Genomic DNA, 23,085 nt, shown 5'->3' with positions numbered 1-23,085 from the left:
GGCTGTGCGTGCAGCCTTTCTCCAGGAGCTCTTGCTTCGTGGAACACCTGGGAGGAAGATCCCGGTTCTACACACCCGCGGGGATTCTTTGCCCCGGATGACTTTTGAGCACTTATTATACAACTTATTTTTCATGACGAAATACCCTCTTTTTTTATTTATTTTTATTTTTATTTTTTACAATTTTTACTAATTTTAAGGAGATTTCTTTTTGGATTTGGAAGCACTCCTGTGTGTGTGTGTCTGCGTGTGTGATTAAAGCCGTTGACTGAGTGTGCGCGGTGTATACGTCTGCGCGTACTCGTGGCCATGCTGGAGGAGAAGAAGGCCCCCGGGTCCCTGCAGCAGGACACCGGCAGCAGCAGCCCCGGTGACCCGGTGCGCCGGTAAGCACCGGCTTCGGCTTCCTCCCCTCCGCTCGCGCTTCGCATGCGTTAACGGCTCCGTTGGTGCGGGTCCCCCTCACTCGTGGTCCGTGTGTGCACGAGGGACAATTGACACGCGTGAAGATGTCCTCCGGTATTAACCCCGGAGAAAACCCGCGCGTGTGAGCGTCATGTGTGCGCGCGTGCATGTGTGCACGTATGATGTGTCTTTAAAATCTTTAACGTCTCGGGACAACTTTTTCTTTGCATCTTCTGCCTTCCTTTCAGTTGAGGTGACTCGGCTTCCTTTTGGAAGTCCATCTTCGCTCTGTGATTCTCCTCCGTTTGTAACACCTGCCTTTGAATGTGAGGTCGTGCATCATCATCATCATCATCATCATCATCGTCATCGTCTTCCTCTAAGAACTAAACTGGTCTTTACAGAAAAGCCTCCTACCAAACTGAACTGTCAATTCCAGAAAAAACGCTTGAATTGCTGTGTGTGTGTGTGTGTGTGTGTGCGCGCCAGGCCTCGAGGCCATTATGGGCTCTGTGTGGGTTTGTGATGGGATAAAAGTAACCCCCCCCCCCCACACACACACACACACTGTTTGTAAGGGCAAGGGGGGGCTCTGTGAGGTGTGAAATGGCTCCGGTGTGCTGCAGGCCCCGTGGGTTCAGACGGCTTCCTTTAGGAGTGTTTATGGGCTGTCACCCGATGCTCGGAGCGCAAACCCCTCGCCTGCTCTGTGGGGGGGGGAGGGGGGGGGGGGCGTCCGGCGTCTCCTCCTCCTCCTGCAGACGGCGAGGGCCGGCAACGTCGCCCACGCGTCGCGCTCCTCGAGAAAAAAGCCCCCCCCCTCACCCTCCCTTCGAGTTCAAACGCATCGGCTGCGACCTTTGACCTCGCGCCAGCCCTCCGGACTCACAAGTTTGTGTTTGTGGGAGTCACACGGCGTGGATCATTGTTAACTCCTCCCCTTTTGGTTCAACACTTAAAGTGGCGTCGTGTTATTCAGAGCATCCACGCTACAATAAATAGTGAAGATGAATGTAGATAAAACATATGTAATAAATGTAGCGTAATGACCCGATTATTCATGAGGATCCAACCATGAGTTTTCAAAAGTGCAAACTGCAAAATGCTGCAAAATGCTGTGATGTTGAATTTCATTGAATAACAGTAAAATCCTGCTTTTGCATGAGTGTTTGAGTAATAATAATCTAATGATAAAAGTATAACAGTGTTGATTTAGTGATGTATTTATGCAGTGTGGTATTAATACTTTTACCATATTAAATGATCTGAATACTTCCTCCACAGCTGAATATGGAATCGTTAAAGTTACGATGCATCAAAGGTCATCGGGGGACTTTTGGACTTATATTTAACTTGGACTTCCCCTTAAAATACCTTTGCACCAATTACTAAATGTTCATTAGTTATCACCAGCACGTCCACATTTTGTGGCTCCGAGTGACCACATTTCTCAGTTTGAGCCGGCGGGGATTTGTCTTTCATCATCGCTTATTAGAGCCTCTCAGTAACTGCTCCTCAGAGGATGGAGGCCACACACACACACACACACACACACGCACACGCACACACACGCACACACACACACACAGACCCAGTGAAGTGGATACAGTGTGAAGACGAAACTCGAGCCGGGCGGCTCGGAGTGTCTGAGTCCCCTGAAGGGGTCGGCGTGATCCGGCCTTCCCCAAATACGCTGTGTGGTTAGTTCTGGCTGAGGTCATGTGACCGACCGCCTATTATTTGCATAATAAGATTTTGTGGAGATCCTCCTCGTCTTTTAAAGATTTAAATACAAATTTAAATCGACCAAAGGACATCCAACCTGAAAAGAAGGCAGGAGTTGATGCATCACTTCTTCCCAAATGATCTAACAGGACATTATTGTCACTTGAAGGCTTTTAATGGAGTCTAATCGGATTAACGCGACGGCCTCGTCTCCCCTCTCAAATCATCCGTCGCACACACCGAAGCGCATGATGGCGCAGAGATATTTGTGACATGTGCCTTTGTGCTCTGCAGGATCTCGACGGCCATCGCGCTGCTAGAACATTCCTCGCTCATCTTCACCGGCTCAGATTCTCCTCGTGCCGAGGCGGGGAAATAGGAGCCGCCTATTTATTTCTTTATTTTTATGGAAAGATCCTCGCGTCCTAATTTAAGATTTCACACGGTCACCGATCTGGGGTCAGGTTCCCCCCCCCCCCGGCCAGAAGGGCTGAGATCATTAGAGAGGATCTGACCTTGTGTTATTGGGCAGGGCGGCTCTAGATGCTCCACATTACTCTGTGTGTGTGTGTGTGTGTGTGTGTGTGTGTGTGTGTGCATTGTGGGTAATCCCTGATCAGCATCACAGTCATTGATGCCACAGATACCGACCCGTGTCACTATGCCAATGAATCCAGCCTACACTTTGTGAAGAAGTCCTTTTAGCCTCTGTGTGTGTGTGTGTGTGTGTGTGTGTGTGTGTGTGTGTGTTCTTCGCGGTGAGGTCAGCGCCACGTGCCTCTGTCGGGGTAGCGATGACAGCCTAAAATAAACGTCTTCCAGACACACAGACGCGCATGCACGCGGTCGCATGCACGCGGTCAGCTGTTGTGTCCGCGGTCAGGTGTTAAGCCCTGTGGTTCGAGGGATATGTTATTAATTTGATGCAATCCCCAGCAGAGAAAAGATCCTTTAATGAAAATATTCACCGTCACGTCTGAATATTCACACGCTGAAAGCTGGCCTCCTACAAAATAACGTTTAAGCTGAAAACGGTTGAAAAAAACCTCAGAACAAAATGAAGAGAGCAGGTGGATAACTACGTAACACGATATTCAACATTTAAGTATTAGTTACATCACAAACAGTGATGTATAAAAAAAAGACCTGCAACTATAAGAAATTGATAAAACGCCAATACTCTCTTATTTGAAGACAAATGCTTTCAACAATTCCTGAGAACTTGAGAAGGCTACATAGTTTGGAGTTGATTCAATTCTTTGCTGATCCATTGGAGAGTCTATTCACTCAAGCAAGTGTTTTTTTTATTCTCCAGTTTTTCAAATTTAAATTCAACTAAATTGTGGAAAGCAGTTGTGCATGTTTACTTTGCTGATACACACAATAAATACTTAATTTTGCAACTAAATTAAGGTGTTCCATCTTTATTACCTATCATGACCTATACTATTTTGACTTGAGTCTGGTACTTTAGACCGGCCTGTGAATAAATACTTTAAATGCAGGACTTTAATTACGTCCCTTTAACCGTAACATTCGTGCTTTTACTCTGAAGGCTCGAAACTACAACCGGATGTATGTGCCACACAAACCAGTCCTATCCGGGACTTCTCGAAGATGTGTTTGAACGCATCACCGACGAAAATTATTCCCAAAACGGAAGGTATGCAACAGAAACACGTTATTTTCAGCCGTCTCGGCCTTTGTCCCCTGAAAGCCCGCGTGCAGACGTTTCTTGTGACCGCCTCTCACGTTAAGCGCTCGCTAGCAGCAGCTAGCGTTGCTAGGTTAGCCGCGTTAGCTCTCTGTGGGAAACAACGAGCACGGATCCGTGCTCATGATGTGACTCACGGGGGCCGGTAGATTGCGGCTGTTTGTGCCGCTATGCGTTCATAGTTGTGCTTCACGAGTCTGGTGGAACGGGGTCAATAATATATTATTTCGGGGACCCAATTGCACTCCGGGGGCACGATCCCGACGTGCACGCTCACGGACTCTCAGGCGCGCTCCCGAGAGGATTTGGTTCTGTCCCGCTGTAAGACGTGTTGAGTCCTTTATGGACCCGTCCTCTAAATCAGCATTGGATGCTTTCTCAGCGCAAGGGGATTACACACAAGTCAATGTAACGTGACGCTTAAAAACGGGATACGGCGTGAACTCATTTGAGTATGATATTAAATACTGGATGTAAGATGCGTCCAACTCGACCCGCTATAATCCTGCCACCAAGTCTCCTGCCCTCGGTTCTCCTCCTTCTTGTATCGCCCACGGTGTGACTGACACGCGAGGAAAGAATAAAGAAAATGACTAAACATTCTAAGCGATTGAATATATGGCCTCAATTTGGCGTTTCAAGTACTTTAATACAGCATGACACGTGATGTCTGTGACTTTTCCCTTACTTTGATAGTGCCGTTTCCCTCAAAGTCGACTTAAAGACTTCATAGACCTGTGTAGTCTCTGTTGTCAGTTGTTTTGGTGACAACGACTTCAATGCAGCTATCAGGTGTTTAAAGTGAAGCATTAGTGTGATTGAAGCTTTAATCTGACCCTTTTCACTTGTTCTTCTTTATTTGGTTTTATCAGTGAGGTGCTGTCAGGATGGTCTGAATCTTTTCAGTAGAATGTCATCTCGTGAAGGGAAATTACGGTTGTGGTCTGTTACATTTTGCAATGTGTCTTCTACGTTGTGGCTTTTCTCATTACACTGTTTCCTCCAGATATGAAGAATAATAAATGAGTTTGTGTCTGTTCTGCTCCCAGAAGTTGTTTCTTACCTCCATTTGTTTTCTTGCATTTGCCTCCTGTGTTCTTTCTTTCTATTGAATACTTGAAATTAAAGCGACTGAATGAATGCGTGTCTCACAGCACCAGAGAGGACGACTCAAGACAAGACCATCCAGACGATGGATTTAACCCCCCCCAATAACCCCATCCTTTGTTTTTATCGTTTGTTTTGCTCTCCAGCGTTGCATTGCTATCAGAGCCCCACAGCCCTTCTCTTGCTCCGCGGACCCTAACGAGCCCCTTACTTGGGGGGCTCCACAGGAGCTCCTTGGTGCTTGGCCAGCAGGCGGCCTCCTTGCGACTGGCTCAGCTGAAAGCCCAGCTAGCAGTGACGCAGATAAACAACGCCCTCGCTGTTGGCAGCCGAGTCGCCAGCTTGGCCTCCAACTCGCCTGCTGGCTACATAGCCACAACACCCCCCTCCCCAACTGCTGCGGCCATCAACCTCCTTAACCTTCTGAAGATCGCAAACACCATGTCCCACCCCCTGTATAACCCCTATGCCTCTGGGAACCAAATAACCCCCCAGGCGCAGTACGCAGAGAGGGACCCTCGGACGGTATCTGGACTTGGACCTGGGTCCAGCTTCGGCTCCACTGGAGCTTCCTCGGGGACTTCTAGCAGCTCTGGGAGAGGACCTCCATCACAGCAGCCTCAGCTGATGAGCTACAGGCCTGAACAGAGTAGGACCATGATGGACGAGGGCATGGAGAGGTCTATAGACATGCAGATTACCAGAGCCAGAGAGGAGGTGAGGCTCCTCAGCAAATCAGCGCATCGGCCCCTAGACTCTCGATACAGTAACATTCAAAGGGAGAGTCTCTCCTCGGGCTCAGGGGTGGCTTCCTACCCAGTGTCCAAGAACTCTGCCCCTCCAGGGCATAGCTACCCGGCAGTTGAAAGTGTCAGCAGCTCCTCGGACTGGTTGTCAAACTACAAAAGGCCCTCTGCAGATGAACCCTCAAAATGTTACGCACCGTCCGCCTCGTCAAACCGTGCGAGCAATGTTGATGGTGGGTTCAATGCGCCCAGGGAAAGACCATCCATTCCGGGTTTGGGTGATTTTGACAAACCAGCTCCCGACCCCAGAGCGCCCAGTCGACAACACAAGTACACCTCTGAGTCGGCTTCTAACATACTTGTGCATTTTGGACTTGAAAAAGATGACTTGGAACATCTCATCTCGTACCCTGAAGACCAGATCACCCCTGCCAACCTGCCGTTCATCTTGCGGCAAATTCGCATCGAGAAGACCAAGAAAGCTTCATCTGCGGCTCCATCAAAACCCCGCCCCGAACCCCCACCCTACAGAATGACCGGAATGTGCCAGGAGGAAATGCACCCAGCTGCTCTCCACTCGAGTAACGTGATTGACTACGGGCACACAGGCAAATATACCGGAGGGGTTGGGGAAGGGATGGGAAGGACCAGCGGCAGTGGAGATACCAGTGGTGGGGGTATGTCGAAGATGGACACTTCCAATAGCAGCGGACACGCTCGAGACCCACAGCAAAAACCAGAGTCAAAAAGCAGCCCGTTGGGTTTGTCCCGTGACCAGGCGACTTTTGTTTCCAGTTTCAGCTCTTTGCACAGTTCAGCGCCGAGTTCTGTTGCCCCGAGCAACGATCCAACCAAACGCACGCAAACCCACGCGATCGTCAACCCTTTCTATCTCAAAGACGCAGACGTCAAGTCGGAAGCCTCCAAGCCCGTTCCAATGAAAGAGCCAGAGGCGGTTCGGCAGTCGTCAATGAAAACCCAACTGGCCCCCACTCTACACCGCTGTTCGCACCCCAGCAGACCCAGCCTGGTGCTCCTTGGCAGTAACAATGCCAGTGACAACAAGAACCAGAGTAAAAACCCAGGACCAGGGTCAGCCGCCGCAGAGCACATGAAAAAACCGCAGCAGATGCAACCGGTGCCTCAGATGCAGATTCAGACGCAGCAGATGCAGAAGCAGCAGATGCAGATGCAGCCTGTTCAGCAGCAACCAATTCAACAGGCACGGAATCAGCCGGTACCGCAGGCCATGTGGCCTCAGTTCTTTCCCGCCCCGAAGCCGGTTCCGCCGGTCCTTCACGTCTCCGGCTTCGCTAACACCGTGCATCGCCCGGCGTTCATTCCGGCTTGTGGCCCTCCGGCCGTTGGTCAACGTGCTCCACCTCTCCCGACCCCAGGCCTGATGCACTTGGTTCCCCCGAAAATGGCGCCTTCCAACAGGACGCCTCAGGACACGGCTGCAGGAGCCAAGAGCCTGCCGACGTCAGCCATGATGCACGATTACGCAGCAGCCACGCCCAGAGTCTTTCCACATACTTGTTGTCTGTGTAACAGAGATTGTCAACGTATGCCGGTGAGTAGAAACAAGCCTTTTCATTTATTTATTTTGTCTAATTCAATATTTTCATGAAAATATTTGGTTTTTCATTCTGAAGTACAGTTGTTTAAATGATTCCTTTTCTACTTTTGGGGGATTCTCTCGTCTTTAGATCGTTTGAATTTTGTTTCCTTTGATACGGGATGGATTGCAAACTTGTGATGTCTTTCTTACCCTTTTCACTCTTATTAACTAATTTGGACGTACTGTACCAGTTAAAGGTTTGGACACAACAAGTAAGTGTGTCCAAAACGTTTGACTGGTACTCTACACAAAATGATGATTATTTTACCAAACACTCTCATGCCAGTCACAGCCAGCTGCTTTCTTTGATGTCCGTTATTCAAGTTTACAGCTTAACCTTCGTGTGACTCGACTGACTTGTTTACATCACTTGTTTAGACAGATAAAGATCAATGTCATCGGCATACGACTTTTACCATTTACTGTCCTAATGAGGAGAACAAAGGGATTCAACCACATGGGATCAACTTCTGGGACAATTGTTGAAAACTAGAAGACGCCTTGAAGACCTGAGCAGCAAGGACCTGCACGTCTGAGGAACATCATCAAAGGATCAATGGAAGAGGACTGGGTCACGTCTTTCTTACTTTTGGGGCTTTTTTCCCTGAGAAGAAAGCTTCCTTTTGGTTGCTTGTCTCTGGCACTGCTTTATTCTTTATTTCATGATGATGAATTGTTGCCCTCAACTTAAAGTTGACAAAAGTCTGCTGTGATCTACTTAATGTCCTAAATGATGTCTTGTTTTCATTTGTATTTGGTTCATATCGACACCATTTTTAAGACACTTGAGCACAAGTCTCTTCCTGTCCTTCAGATGACTGCTGTTGAATGAAGATCGAAAGACATCAAGTTAAAAAAGACTTTTAATATCAGGACATATCACCACAAACAGGACAGTTGGACTTAAGACAGAGAGGAGGAGCTGTTTCTCTGGCTGCTGTAACGTTGATGATGAAATCTGAGATAATATGGATATCTGACAGCAGTAGTGAGGATCTAATTCTGCGTTTGTTGACTAATAGGATTGGATCTCCCACCAGAACTCCAACCTTCACCTGAGGAAATGCAAACTCCTCCGGATACAGTCAGTCCCTTTTTTCTTTGAATTCCTTTCCTATAAAGATATTACTTTTTGAAATACTGAATACAAACACCTGCTTACGTTTGCTTCCTCACAAAGGGAACTTTTCTTGTTCTAATATTTGTTTCATGTGTTATTTTGTTCCAACAGATTCCCACAGTGGGATTGTGAGATTCCTCTCAGGTAAATTTGATCAGCCTGGTGGACACTGTGCACTTATGGCGCGTTTCCACCGAGCGGTGCGGGTCGGTACGGGTCGGGTCTGTTAACCATGATTTGGCGAGCGTTTCCACCGCCAACAGTACCCTTACTTGATAGGCATGGTGTATTCCAGAAAGTAGTGGTAACGTCACTTGATCGACGTGGTATTGGACGGAAAGTAGATTGACGTCATTCGATCGCGCGAAAACGGAAAGCTAACCGCAAACAACATTGGAGACATACAGCCGATCTTGTTCTTGCTTCTCAATATGTGGCTGTTAAAGTAAATGCTTCCCGGCGACATTGTTGCGACGGTGTTGTAGTTTAAAAATGGCGCCTCGTGTGTTGTCTTTCCCCTTGCGAAACGCGCAAATGTCGACACTCTTTCAACCAATCAACGTTCTGCAGTGAGTCTAGCTCCACCCTTTAGTACCAAACAACTGTGCCAGGTACCCCAACGGAAGGGTACCCAAAAAGTGGTACGATTCGGATTTTTGGTACTTTTCTCAACTTTTGGCAGTGGAGACACAAATAAAAGGGTACCGACCCGTACCGCACCGCTCGGTGGAAACGCACCATTATGTTCATGTCCGCTGCTTAAACTCACTCGACACGTTGTATCTCGTCTTTCTGCATGGCCACAAAGCGACGCGCGTCAGAACGTCCCTCAAAACGTTTTTCTGTTTGATTCTGTGCTGAAATGCATCCGGACCCACCCGACACCTCGTGAGACCTTTTGCTTCCCTGTTGTTTCTCATGCTTTCCCCATGCGTCGCTCTCCTCAGTGCTGCGGGTAAAGAAGCCGAGCCCTCCGCCTCTTCACAGACTTCTCAGCATCTTCAGCAAGCCAAGCATGGAAGCAGCTCCCGCTCCCCGAGCCCGCGGCGCCGCCATCGCCCTGACGACCGGAGGGACAAACGCGGCCGGCGCTCACCCTCGCCGTACAGCCCCAGATGCACTCGCAGGTCTGTGATGCAGATACCAGGCAACATGCTCCTGCAGACAGATCCCACTCGGCGTGCTGAGCTTTGCTCTGAACTCTTTCCAGGTCCCGCTCCCGCTCCCCGAGGTCCGACCTCGCCGCCTCGTCCCGCCATCGCTCACCTTCCAGAAGCCCCCAGAGACGGACCTCGCCGAGGAGGAGAGAAGACCGACGGTCTTCTCCGAGGAGGAGCCGGGATCAGCGGTCCTCTCCAAGGTGTAGCGACGGCAGGCAGTCTCCATCGAGGAGGAGAAGCGAGAGGGAGTCTCCATCGAGGAGGAGCGCTGAGAGACGGTCGCCTGGACAGAAGACGAGCAGGACGGACCGCTTGGTGAAGAAACTGCTGGAGACATCAGGTTTGAGAAATGCCGTAACGTCCTGGGGGTCAGTGAGAGCGCGATGAACCGGTGAACGGCACCAACACGACCCGTTTGTTCACCACTGTGTGACCTTTGCAACCACCAACGCCCTCGTCTTTGTCCCTCCAGCTGTCCAGAGTCTGTCCAAACAGTCTGACCTGGAGACGGTGGTCAAAACTCTGGCTCCGGCCTTACTGGCCGAGCTAGCCAAGATGAAGGCAGCATCATCATCATCCTCCTCCGCTTCCGTTGGAGAAAAGCCCTCCTCGTCTTCGTCCTCCAAGCAGTCGGCCAAAAAGTCTTCAGCGGCAAGTCCCACCGAGAGAAGACGATACTTTGTTGCTCCATCGTGATGCGTTTGCTCTCTGCTGAGTTGTGTCCTTTCACTGATGCAATCTGGCACAAAACTAAATGAAAATTTAAAAACACAGACGCTGTTTAGACAAAAATGATGTGCTTCTTTTCACTTCTCAGGCGATTGAAACAAGCGAGGTGAAGCTGGAGGGGGTTCATAATGTCTTTCACAATGAGGTGGTGGCTGCTATGAGGAACTTTGGGAAAACCACGTCTGTTGTCCTGAACCGGGCCACAGAGGAGGTGCTTAATGAGGGGCTTTTTTTTGCTAGTGCTGTCCGTTCCCACATTCAAACAACAGTGCTTTTAGCGTTAATGTTTGGTTGGTATGTCACACTGGAAAGCAGTAATGCAATAACCTCAGTGATGTTAAGAAGTCAATTTCAGAGACAAAAGTTACATCAAGTATCCTCCAGCACTAATGTGACTCATCAGGTGTGTGATTATAGTCAGTGTGTGTGTGTGGAGATACACACACACACAATATATATATTCGTGGTGGACATGTATGTTTGTTTTTGCACCCTTTTAGGCCATCGTGAAATTTGATAAAGTGGAAGACGCAAGGAAATTGAGGAGCCTAAAGAGCCTCCATGTGAAAGGGCATCTAATCACTGTTGCTGGAGAAAAGGTATTAAACGTTGTGACTTTCTTTCTAGAAATAGGCGTATTAATATTTGTCGGCTGCGGTGGGGTCACTTCTTCTGTATCGAAATCCATTCCTTTCATATTCAAGTGATAACATTATTCACGTAGAGACTCTTTAGTCTCTACTTTTAGTAATGTAAATGATGTGGACATTGGCAACTTGTAATAAACTCTCCACTAGAGGGCATCTCAACAGGACCAATGAACTACAGGTGGTGATCTTAGCATCCCTGTCTGTCACTTCTGGTGTGGTTGTGTTTCAGGAGATGTTATTGCTGTTATTGCTCATCGGACCCGACTTTCAACTTTTAGACTCGCTCCAACTGTCAAACTATCTGATATTTCTTTTTTTTTATTCCAGGAGACTGTTACCAAGAAGCAAAATAAGCCTTCCCAGAAGTAAGAAATGTTTCATGGTTTTTCAATGCATTACTTGAAGTATTCAGGTGCCTCCTATATTTGTGTCTTCAACGGGGAAATGTACCAATTTTCACAAAAGAGCACCTGTTTTTGTTGGAGTCTCTCCAGGATCTGTGAGGAATAGTAGTATTTTATAGTGGAAACCTTCACGTTGCCCTTCTGCACCCTGAATATCTCCATTTTCTCCTCCCTGTGACCCAATGAAACTCTTTTGTTCACAGAAAACCAGCCCCGGCCAGCGCCCCCACTCCTCAAACCGCTCCCCCCTCCACAAGAAAGGCCCTCGACCCTAAACCTGCCGTTTCTACTCCTAAATGTCCTGCAAAGACCCCATCTTCACCTTCTGGAGCCAAAACGGCCACAACAAGCCAGATCAAGAAAAGTGGTGTGAAAGGGACTGTCACTCCATCAAAAACAAAGAACGTCTCAACCAAGCCAACAAATAAAGGAAAGTTGCCTTTGAAGGGAGCTGTGACAAAGGTAGAACAACAAACACCAGCAGGACCCAAGTCCACACCTCAGAAATCCACACCAGAAGAAGCTGAAGCCACGGTGGTCAAAAAGGAACTCGACGAAGCAAATGTCCCCAAAGACGCCGAACCAGCGGCGAGCGAGGAGGTGGGAGTTGAGGTGAAGGAGCCCATGGAAGTGGCCTCTAGTGCAGAGAAAGGAGAAACAACAACAACAACAACAACAACAACAACCCTGGAGGCGGCGGCAGAAAGTTCAGCAGACGAACCTGCCGCCAGTCGACCTGCGAGCAGTGAAGCCGATCCGGGGCGGCCCGAGACCTCCGGACCGGAGTCCTCGGCGGACGGAGCGGAGAGCGGGGCGGAGCCTTCAGGCCTCACGCAGGAGGCCGCAAGAGTCTGCACTGAAGCAACCGAGGAGGCCAAGCTGCCAGCTGGAGGAGAGGAGACAACAACTACGGGAAAAGGTATGTGGGAAACCTCCTGTCCACGGATAGATAGCAAGGTGTTGTTGTCTTAGAGCAGCGTGTGGACAGCCCCACTCTGAGCTGATGAGCAGGTTCTATTTGGGCTGCATGGAGACCTCTTTGGCCCGTCCGACCTGTGCGTTCATTATTACAGACGATTCGTCCAATGCAGAGTTCTTCCTCGAAGACAAAACCCCGGAGGCGGCCCCTGAGAGTCCAGCCGACCAATCCGGCGACAGGGAAGCAGGTGATTCAGGGCCGCCGGACACCTCGGTGGAAGCCCCCCCCCTCACCCAGCAGAGCACCGGGTCAGACCCGCAAGCCGCCGCACCAGGGCGGCAGCAGCAGGAAGCAGCCGAGCTGCCAGGTGACGAAGGAAGGGAGTTATTGGCAGGTGATGATGGCTGACCTTCATCCTGATTAAATGTGGTCCTCTGTAGATCCTGTGCAGGCAGTGGATGCCCAAGCAGATGCAGGATCAGCCGCCAAGGCTTCCAGGAGCAACGCGCCACTGGCCACCGTCACTCATGCGGTGTTCTTTTGGAAGAAGCTCGGATGCCACTTGTACCCCAGCAAAACACGTGAGAGTCCAGGAAGTGTCTGCGTGTCATCTGACGGGTTTTCTCTGCTTTCTTTGCCAACGTCTCTGCTTCTCCTTCACAGCGTCGGTGCCGGACACGACCCTCTCAAGGGAAGAGGTAGGTTCTGTAAAGCCACCCTGCACATGTAGTTTCATTCATGCTCTTCACTGACACCTGGTCAGAGGGACGGTTCTCATTGAAACAGTGTATTTGGAGTCCAGAGAAAGGATTGAGCTCATCTTCCTCATTCATTCATTCTTCTCTCGCCAACATTTTCCAGTTTATTCTGAAAGGTCACAGGCAGTTGGTCGTTGGCAACCTGCCGGAGTTCGACAGCTGCTGCTACACAGAGGAAGACCTGGCAAATGTGCTCGTCCCATTTGGGTTTCAATATGCAGAAGACAGCATCTACGTCATTCCTCAGTCCCGCGTGGTAGGCGTCAGCTTATGATTTATGTTATCAAACGTTGCTCCTGTTGCAGTTTGTGGGTCATGAGGCTCATGTGAAAGCAATATGCAAAGTGCTCCTCTGTGTCTCTGGTTCACTTCAGGCCGTCATCATCATGCCGGCGGCTGGGGATGTGTACGAAATGATCACCGGCCCCGTCAGGGAGGGACTTTTCTTCAAAGGACAGAAACTGTCTTTCCGCGTTGTGACTGACAGTCGCATGTTGACCCCGGTGAGTACGTCCACTGCTCTGTTTCTATGAGAGGAAGTGACTTCTACACGAGAGACTACAGAGAAACAACGAATTAAAGTCTATATTTAAATGTATAAAGTGTCTTTGTTTCTCTCTTTTAGCTCGAGTTTTATAAATCACTGATGAACTTGTTTCGTTACGTAAGTCATTTGCACAAATACACACTTCATTCCATCTTTTTTTCCCTAAGCTGCACTCGAGCATGTTTTTGGTTTCCTGTTAAATTTAAATATCCTAATTTGCGTGAGAATTTGCCTCATCAGAAATGTATGGAACATAAGTGTTGGAAACACAGACCTGCAAACTGTGTGAAATCCAGTGTTTTGAAATCAAAATTTCCAAAATGAATCCAAAAGGCCTAATTTTGAAAGAATGAATAACTTCTTCTCTCTAAATGACACCCGCTTGTCCCTCTTGTGCACGTTTTCCTCCTTGTCTTGGTGCAGACTGTCGCTGGTGATGGAACACAAACCATCTTCATCACCAACATTTCATGCAGTGAGGCCCTGAAGCTCAAAGAATCTCTGATAGAAATCCAGCACGTCAAGAACTTCTTCCCCATCCTCAACAAGGTCTGAACCCAACAACAAAGGCTCCAAGCCCCACCTCCTGTTCTGACTGACGTGCGCCTGTGTTCCAGGTGTTCGTGGACTTTGAGAGCTCTTGGCACGCTGATCGGCTCGGAGTTTGGTACAGTCTCCTGAAGCGAGCCCCCAATCACAAAATCACCAGGCTCCTGGCGCCGGGCGTTCACAGCTACACCAAGAAACGTGAGTGTGTGGTTCTGAATCGTCTTCACGCGTGGCGCAGTGGTCCGTTGGTTATTTGAACAGTTTTTATTTCTTTGCATGAGGTCATTGGCAGAAGGGTCTTGTTCTGATGATCCAGCAGCTCTTTAAAAGCACAGCTGAGTGAATCTTGCATAACGTCGTGAAACACTTTTCCTCAGCCGCACCAAGAGATCCCGAGAGCGCCCTGCCCCCCAGCGGGGATGCTGTTACCGGGGCAACCGTCCCGCCAATGGAGTTCGGCATTCCGCAGGGCAACGTGGGACCGTTCTGGGTCACGCTGAGATCGGATCCCTTCCTGTTCCTCACCAAGTCTCCTTGGTTCATCATCCCCAGTAAGAGAGCCATTCTTGCATCACGTTGACTTTTGTGCTCTCGATGAAATGTTTGATTCTACCAAACGCACCATGTGACCTCTAATAAAGTCATTGTATTTGCTTATGATTACTTTCAATTCCCAGAATTCAAGACGGTCCAAACACTGAATGATATTAAGGTAAGTTCATTTCTATAGATGGATAAACAGAATACTGAGCGTTTGATAAAGCATCAAAACCCACCACAAAGACCAGCCATTAATGGGACACTCTGCTCTGGACGTTTCCCAGAAGGCCGTGCGGGGCCCCAAGATCCCGACCGTCATGTTGACCGGGTTCCCGGAGGAAAACTACCGGCACGAGGACGTGGCCCAGCTGGTGCGCCGCTATTTCCCCGGATGGAACCTGTACTCGGTGTTCTACGACGTGGTGGTCTTACCCCTGCAGAGGAGGGTAGGCCTCACGGACCGCACGCTCCCACGGGGGCCGACGCCGCCGCGCTCGCCGTCTCCCTTGAAGCTGATTGGTTTTCCTCTTCCCGTCTCTCCACTCGCACCTCCAGGCCTTCGTGTTCTTCGCCGACTGGGCCTCGTGCTGCGGGTTCCTCCGAGATCACGTCAGGAACCCGGTGGCCGTGAGGCTCTGCTCGCTCACGGCTCACTTTGCCCTGGAGGACATCAGTCCCTTCTCCACGGAGGTGAGGACGCTGGGACACAGGTTCCACGAGTGGAGACCATGTGGATGGTTTGGTTTTTCCAACAACACGTGCTCTCTTTCTGCAGGAGGCGATGTACTCGACTCTGATGAAGTGGAGCAACGCCGTGAGTCAACCATCACGTCTCTGAATCCTTCCTGAAGTGGAGGCAGCGTCTTCGCCTTTGGTCCTGAAAACCTTGTGTTGCTCTTCAGGGAGTTCCGGAGCCCGAGGGCCTGGAGGAGCGGCTGCTGTGCGTGGAGACCTCCGAGACGTCTCCGCACACCACCCGGGCCGTGATGGGCGCCGTGGCGTCGCTCGCGCCCTTCCTCGGCTTCCTGCCGCTCGCCAACAGGGTGCGAGAGGACAAGTAGCACCTTTAAACCACTGCAGACACACAAACAGAGCCCCATGTCGGGCTTAAAGATCCCCTCTTAAGTTCAGTCTACAAAGGTCTAAAATATGTGTTGAGTCCTCACTGTCCCTTGAGTGTTGGTGCATTCACTCATAAACTCTATAAACTCAAGGTTTTGGTGGACCTTCAGTCCGTAGCCTTAGAATGCAGAACAGGCTGCTGCTAGCTACGCTAACTTGAGCTAGTTGAGTCATAAACTGTGCCTGGATTTTCTGTCACTTTGATACGAAATAGTTAGTTTGAACCCTTCATAGTTCTTCATGTTGTATTCGTCTGCCTGGTTCTGCTCTTTCTGCTGCTTCCATCTCACTCACTTCCTCCCTCGCTCCTCTCTTTGTGGACCTCAGATATGCATCGAGATGGCTGACTCCAGCGCTGTAGCCAAGGTGGTGACGGAATTAAACAATGACTTAAAGGAGTCCTCGGAGAAACCTGAAGCTTTGTAAGTGTTGTGAAATCGGGTTGAATCGTTTCTCCTAATGACCAATGGGGTGGAAATCTTTGGGTTTTGTGGATATCAAAGTACCTAAAGCTCGTTGAGATGAACATCAGAAAGAATACAAAAGCCGTACGTACAGACAGGATCCATGAGACCAGCAAGAAGGTCTGACGAAGCTTCTTGGTGTGAAGAGAAGCTTTTAATGGGTTTCCCACACAGGCTTCAGGTTGCTTTTTGTTTGTGTTCCTGTCTTTTAAACATTCAAATCTAAACGGAGCAACTCCTTCTTCTCCCTCCAGGAGGAAGGTTCAGCATGTGGAGACGTGAGTACATCCCCTTTGACCAGGACTGACCTTGTAGGACAGGAGCTGGTGGCACGTTTCACTGGATAAACAGCTGTAGCTTTTACATTAAAAACACTTTTCTTCTGTCTGTGGTTTTAGTTTGAAGAGCCTGAAACAACGTCTTCAAAGTTCTAGTGAGAAACCAAACGTCCTTGACAGCCCCGTCAAGGTCCAAACCGAGAGAGAGACCAGTGGCTCAGGTGGATCCACCGTTTCTGAGCCCGTCCCAGCAGGACCAGGTGCCGGTGCTGCCAGCGACGCCTCCCTGCAAAAGGACCATGAGAAACTAGGAACCTCCTCAAACTCCACCGTTGGTCCTGGAGACGGAGAGAAAGCAGAAGAAAGGGAGGAAGAGGAGTCACTCTCGACCTCAGAGGTCACTGCTGATGTGACCTCAGAGGTCACTGCTGATGTGACCTCTGACCCCCGTCCTCCCCCCTCAGCCACAGCGCTCGAACTTCCTCAGATCAACGCCCACCTTTTCCAGGCCATCGCGGCGGCAGTCCGCAACCACCGGCTGACCCGAGAGAGCCGCTCCAAGTGCGAGGAGAAGGAGGTGAGATGTGGCTTTGATCCTCGTCGGTAACAGCAGGTCACATGACTGCAGAAACCTTGGTTCTGGAGCTGGACCTTGAAGGGTCATCGGGGGACGAGCTTGTGTCCTTTTTGTATAATCATGCACGTCCATGCCGTCCCTGCATGGCCCTGCATAATAAATGTCTTCAGTCACATGACGCTAACCTGTGCGTACCTTCTCTAGAGGACCAGCCAAAGCAACACAAGCCCCAGAAGTTCAGCTGCTGAAGACGCACCACAAACGAAGGTAAACGGCCTCGTTCATTCCCAAAAACCTTCCTGTCTTTCTTAGTGTCCATCATTTGAGACGTCGATGATACCATCCTGTCAAAATATGCCAGTCCATTTGTTTAGTTTCACTTTGTCCATCCTGATTAAAAAGCCAACTGATTGATGGTCCCTTCGGTTCCCTCCTCAGAGTCGAGATGATTCTACAGATGACGTGGCCTCGCCCGATGCCTGTCGTTTCGATGAGCTTCATTTCAACATGGATGACTTTGTCACTGTGGACGAGGTTGGTGATGACGTGGGCGACAGAAGCCCCGAGCCTCATAGCTCCTCTTCATCCGAGCAGTCCTCCGGACCAGGGAGGGGGGGGCAAAGCTTCAGAGGGTCTGCTGGCCAACGGACCTCAGCGAGCTCCTGGAACGAGTCTAAAAGGGCAGCATCTGCCTCACCTTCCTCGTCCAAGTCCACTGAAGCCTTGAGCTCTTCGGTGTGTGGCTCACCAAAAGAGGCCAAGTCCTCCTCTGAGCCCACCACCAAGTCCTCCTCTGGGCCCACCACCAAGTCCTCCTCTGAGCCCACCACCAAGTCCTCCTCTGGGCCCACCACCAAGTCCTCCTCTGAGCCCACCACCAAGTCCTCCTCTGAGTCCACCACCAAGTCCTCCTCTGAGCCCACCACCAAGTCCTCCTCTGAGCCCACCCCCAAGTCCTCCTCTGAGCCCACCACCAAGTCCTCCTCTGAGCCCACCACCAAGTCCTCCTCTGAGCCCACCACCAAGTCCTCCTCTGAGCCCACCACCAAGTCCTCCTCTGAGCCCACCCCCAAGTCCTCCTCTGAGCCCACCACCAAGTCCTCCTCTGAGCCCACCACCAGGTCCTCCTCTGAGCCCACCACCAAGTCCTCCTCTGAGCCCACCACCAAGTCCTCCTCTGAGCCCACCACCAAGTCCTCCTCTGAGCCCACCACCAAGTCCTCCTCTGAGCCCACCATCAGGTCCTCCTCTGAGCCCACCACCAAGTCCTCCTCTGAGCCCACCACCAGGTCCTCCTCTGATCCCACCACCAGGTCCTCCATCAAAGCCTCTCCCAGGGCCAGAAAGGCCGCCCCCTCTTCCCCACGGCGTAAAACCCCGTCTGCTCATTCTGCCAAAGCCTCCGACGCTGCGTCCTCTGCTCTACGTACTCGCGCCTCCTCGGCACGTGAAGCCAAGCGCATCGCCTCAGCAGGAAGTGGCTCCGAGCCGCTTTCAGAAGAACGAGACGCAGAGCGCACGGCGGCTGAGTCCAACCACGAGACGAAAGAGACAAACGTAGAACCGTCATCAGAGACGCATCCGCCTCAACAGGAGATCGATATTAACGTCAACACACAACAGCAGAAGCAGAGCGAAGAAGAACAGGAAGAAGATGACCTTGAGGGACGTACGGAGGTGAAAGAGGACGAAAGCTCCCGAAGCGTTGATTCGTTTGGGGATCGAACCGATGACCCGATGGATGACGGGGAGCAAACACGCAGCTCTGGAGAGCAGAGAAGTGCACCTGCAGGAGGCCAGACTTTGCGTGACGAAAGCCTTCAGGTGTCGGACGGCGTCGGCGATGAGGTCATGACCTGCCCGCCCACGTTTGAAGAGACGGAGACTGACGCTGTTTCCCGGGTGATTGACAGCGTCACCGAAGGCGAAGCCGCTAAAGGTCAAGAGGACGGTCCGCTGCTTCAAGACGACGGCTCCACAGGAAGGTCTTTGGACCACGAGGCGAGTCATGCAGATACTTCACAGGTGTTGGATACGGCTAGTGAACACACGCCAGAGGACACGGGGGACGAGAAGACGAGAGGAGAGGACGCAGACAACGATGTGGAGACTGGTGATGGACCAGTTCCTCTTCCTGGGAACAAGGAAAACTCACAGGACCCAGAAAGAGACGCAACGGGACAAGAAGCCTCTGAGGTGTTGGATTCAGTCGCCGATCTCACTTCAGCAGAAGATCACAGCCAGAACCAGGAAATGAAGAGTGGCCAAATGTCCCAAGAAGACCTTCTGGCCACGGAGGAAGAGGAAGACGCATATCGGGTCATTGATTCTGTGGAAGTTCAGCCAATGACTTCGGACTCTGAGACCGGCATCAAAGGAAGAAGAAGCACGAGAGGAAAGGCGACTGCTGCAAAAGACAATAAAGCGTCAAAGAGACGTGAACCCACAACCACGGCGTCCAAAAGGGCCGAGAAGGAGCCGTCCCCGAAGAAACAAGACCGAGCGAGTAAAAGATATGAGACCCGGACAATGTCGGACCTCACTGCCGAGGTTTCTGAAAAGGACAAAGAGGTCCCTGAAGACGCTGAGTTTAAGATCGTAGATTCTGTTGAAGAAGAAGCGGTTCGAGTCGCTGCCGCCCCGGAGATGTCTGTTAGAAGAAGTAAGAGAGGGAAGAAAGAGGACAAAACCACGTTGGATCTCACAGACGCGTCGGAAAAAGCAGAGGAGGCCACTTACAAGATTTTAGACTCTGTGGACGATGACGAAGCAACAGCGAGACCCACCAGAGGAAGAAGAGGAAGGACCACGAAGAAAGAGGCTTCGAATGAGAAGCCTGAGGACACCCCGACGGGGCGGAAGCAGACTCCTGCCAGAGAGGAACCAGCCGGGACAGAAGAGGGAGCCCCGTCCCGGAGGAGCGGTGGTGTGGTGAGTGAGTTCAGTCAGGAGGAGCGACCCGCTACCAGAAGCAAAGGGATGAGGGGAAGACCAAAGAAAGGAGTCCAAACCACCAGAACCAAACGCAGCTTCACCTCTAAAGATGCGCCTGACGAGGAGGAGCCCACGTATCAGGTCCTGGACTCCGTGGGGGGCGAGGCGCTGGACGAAGGCACGGGGCGCTCCAGAGACAACGTTCTGAAGAACATGGACCAGCAGAGGAAGAGCAGTGAAGCGCCCAGAGATGAAGAGGAGGAGGAGGAGGAGCCGGTGTATCACGTCATCGATTCCCTGGATGACGATCCAGGTCAAGAGCAGCTATCGACCAGAGGGGACGAGACACCAGATGAAACCCCTTTGAAAGGAGGGTCATCGGCTGAAGAAGAGGAGGAGGAGGAAGAGGAGGCGCTGTATCGGGTCCTCGATGATTTGGACGAGTCGTCCGCTGCAGAAGGGTCGGCCCCAGCAAACGTGGAAGGTGACCTTCAGGAGGAACCTCAGAGGGTTCCTGCAGTGGACAGCGAGGAAGACGACACGACGCGCAGTCTGGTGAACCTGGACCAGGTGAGCGAGGAGGAGGAGGAGTACCCCGACGACGCGGCCGAGGAGGAGGAGCTGAGGAGGCGACAGGCCGCCGCAAAGGAGAAGCAGATGGCCGAGGAGCGAGCAGCGAGGAGGAGCAGGGAGAGGGAGCGGAGGAGCCGCAGCGGCAGCAGAGGAGGAACGAGGAGGGGGAGGGAGGAGGAGGAGGAGGAGGCGGTGGACCCCAAGGAGCTGGTGACTCTGGATGAGGTGGGAGCAGATGACGCCGGAGAGGAGAGCAAGGAGTGGGACGGGGAGATCACGGAGGCGGAGCTGCAGGCGCTCGTCACTCTGGATGAGTTCATAGAAGGAGAAGAGGAGGACGGGAAGAAGCCCCGCCCACCCAGTCAGGAGGAGGAGGAGGAGTCTGTGGACCTCCTGAACCCACAGGTAAAAGCCAAGATCACATCATAAAGTGCACGTTCACAGGTGAACCCAAACGGAAGCTCAGCTCATGAAGGATGCGTCTGCTTTCAGGCTTTGGGGACTTTGGATGAAGCTGATGACGAGGAGAAGCCCGACGAAGAGCAAGCTGAGAGAAGATCTGGCAAACGCAGAAGCAACGACGACGCAGGTTCGTGTTCCTCCGTCACCACGTAGTTCAGCAACACCTGAGCGGGTCAGTAGATGACTCTTAACATGAATTCTACTCTGAACTCGCTTTGTCCCGTCCAGCTTTAGAAGACGGCGTCAACTATGTGACGGTGGACGAGGTGGGAGAGGAAGAGGAGGAGGAAGAGGAAGCGGTGCAAACCAGGAAAAGAGGACGACCCAAGAAGAGAAGCAGACAGACCCCAGGTAACACCATGGAATGGACCCATGGAGGATGGTTCTGGCTCCTTTGGAGCGGGGAAGGCGTCACTCGTCTGCTTCACCGATTCGTTGTCTTTGTCCACAGTGAGGAAGTCGACCAGAGGGCAGAAGGTCACCACCAAAGACCAGAGAGAAGAAGAAAGGGAGCCAGCCGCCTCCCATCCGCTGCCTCCATCTGCACCCGCCGCCCCGCCGGCGCCGGACAGAGGTCCTTCTGCGGAGACCCGGGGGACGGAGGATGATGCCGCCGGGCCGGCGCCGGAGGCGGAGCTTCCCGGGAACCAGGAGCCACGTGGGGAGGAAGGAGAGAAGAAGAAGGGGGACATTAAAGGTACAAAGGTCTTAAAACAAGGACAAGATTTTAAAAAATGAGACCTTTTGGGGTCTTTTTGGCATTTCCTCACCTTTCATCTCCATCCAACCATTGAGGCTCTGATTAGACAAACAACCACATTCAGAATTGATCTATAAAAACCGTTTTATTTGTGACACTTTGGGCCTGAAGTACGTAGCTCGTGTCTTTGGCTGCAGCATCTCTCCAATTAAACGAACATTTGAAAGTCCTGAGCCAATGAGATCCACGGAGGCCTTTAAACCACCTCCTGGTGCTTCCTTCCTTCTCCTCAGCTGCCAGGAAGCGGACGAAGGAGCTTCTGGGACCCGAAGCCAAGCGATCTCGCTCCGAGTCTCCGTGCGTCGCCGCCATCGAGCTGCCGGCGTTCAAACCCAACAACCCGCTGGGTGAGACACTGGCGCTCCCTGTGACGTGGTCGCTTCCCCTCTGCATCCGCTTCACCTTTCACCTCCTCCCTCTGCAGGTCAGGAGTTCGTGGTCCCCAAGTCGGGTTATTTCTGCAACCTGTGCTCTGATTTCTACCTGACGGAGAGCGCCGCCAAGGACCTGCACTGCAGCAGCCAGAGACACTACGACAACCTGCAGGCACGCGCACATGCACACAGAGTCAAACACACTCTTTATTTCTGTCTGTTTACCCACTTTTTTCTTCTTCTTTTACAGAAACATTTCCAGAAGAGGAGTTCCACACAAAGTTCTCAAGGCTCCGTTTCCGACTGATCTCCACGTTTAGTTTCTCTTTTCTTTTCAAACATGTGAAACGGGGTGACGACAGACAGCTTTACTGCAGAGTGAATGATGTCATAACTAATGGCTGACTTTATAGTAGCCTCTTTTATGTATAAATGTGTAAATATCACATGTAACATATAAATACTCAAGCACGTATTGTCTGGACTCAAACCTCCTCCAACTTTAAGTTACATTTCATGAGTCCAGTTACATATTTGAATGTTTTGAACTACAGTATTAGTTTCTTTTATCTGGTTGTTTTCTGTAAATTAGTTTAAAAGTGACTCGGCTGTTGGTTTTTCAGTCGATGGCAGTTTGAGAAAATGTCCCCCTTTTTTTTTCAGTAGTGAAATAAATCTGTCTTGTTGAAGTAATAAAAGGAATAATCCTCATAAATGAAGCTTTGTTGGCCCTCGTTCGGCTGGACTTGTGTTTATTTGCCTTTGAGGCATCCTTCCGTTCTGTAGCTCGTTGGAGGCCTCACGGCGGGCTTTAATCAGCTGACGCGCCGCCAGAATCTTCTCGTCT

At 51.0% G+C, this 23,085-nt stretch overlaps 1 protein-coding gene across 3 annotated transcripts; it reads left to right on the top strand.

Annotated features, from left to right (window-relative positions):
• Positions 1-33: 33 nt before the first annotated feature.
• On the top strand, positions 34-22,972 carry LOC119221799 (uncharacterized). 3 transcript variants are annotated; one of them, XM_062559952.1, is made up of 36 exons: positions 34-386; positions 5,098-7,270; positions 8,341-8,402; positions 8,550-8,582; positions 9,386-9,565; positions 9,649-9,938; positions 10,071-10,249; positions 10,416-10,538; positions 10,828-10,926; positions 11,305-11,342; positions 11,585-12,300; positions 12,455-12,667; positions 12,741-12,881; positions 12,964-12,998; positions 13,162-13,314; positions 13,433-13,561; positions 13,684-13,722; positions 14,029-14,154; positions 14,223-14,352; positions 14,532-14,705; positions 14,832-14,866; positions 14,979-15,140; positions 15,250-15,384; positions 15,470-15,508; positions 15,597-15,737; positions 16,144-16,238; positions 16,535-16,558; positions 16,679-17,135; positions 17,340-17,402; positions 17,574-21,047; positions 21,135-21,231; positions 21,333-21,455; positions 21,556-21,801; positions 22,098-22,211; positions 22,289-22,410; positions 22,489-22,972. In XM_062559952.1, the coding sequence occupies exons 1-36, from the start codon at positions 310-312 to the stop codon at positions 22,543-22,545; spliced, it is 10,494 nt and encodes a 3,497-aa protein (XP_062415936.1). In that variant the 5' UTR covers positions 34-309; the 3' UTR covers positions 22,546-22,972. The 3 variants fall into 3 exon arrangements, with proteins under 3 accessions (XP_062415936.1, XP_062415913.1, XP_062415954.1); XM_062559929.1 differs by lacking the exon at positions 34-386 and adding an exon at positions 2,897-3,793; XM_062559970.1 differs by lacking the exons at positions 34-386; positions 10,416-10,538; positions 10,828-10,926 and adding an exon at positions 2,899-3,793.
• Positions 22,973-23,085: the final 113 nt, after the last annotated feature.

The sequence above is a fragment of the Pungitius pungitius genome, chromosome 1, assembly GCF_949316345.1.
Source record: "Pungitius pungitius chromosome 1, fPunPun2.1, whole genome shotgun sequence".
NCBI lineage: Eukaryota > Metazoa > Chordata > Actinopteri > Perciformes > Gasterosteidae > Pungitius > Pungitius pungitius.
Note: the sequence above shows the minus strand (reverse complement) of the source record. Positions and strands in the feature narration are given on the sequence as shown.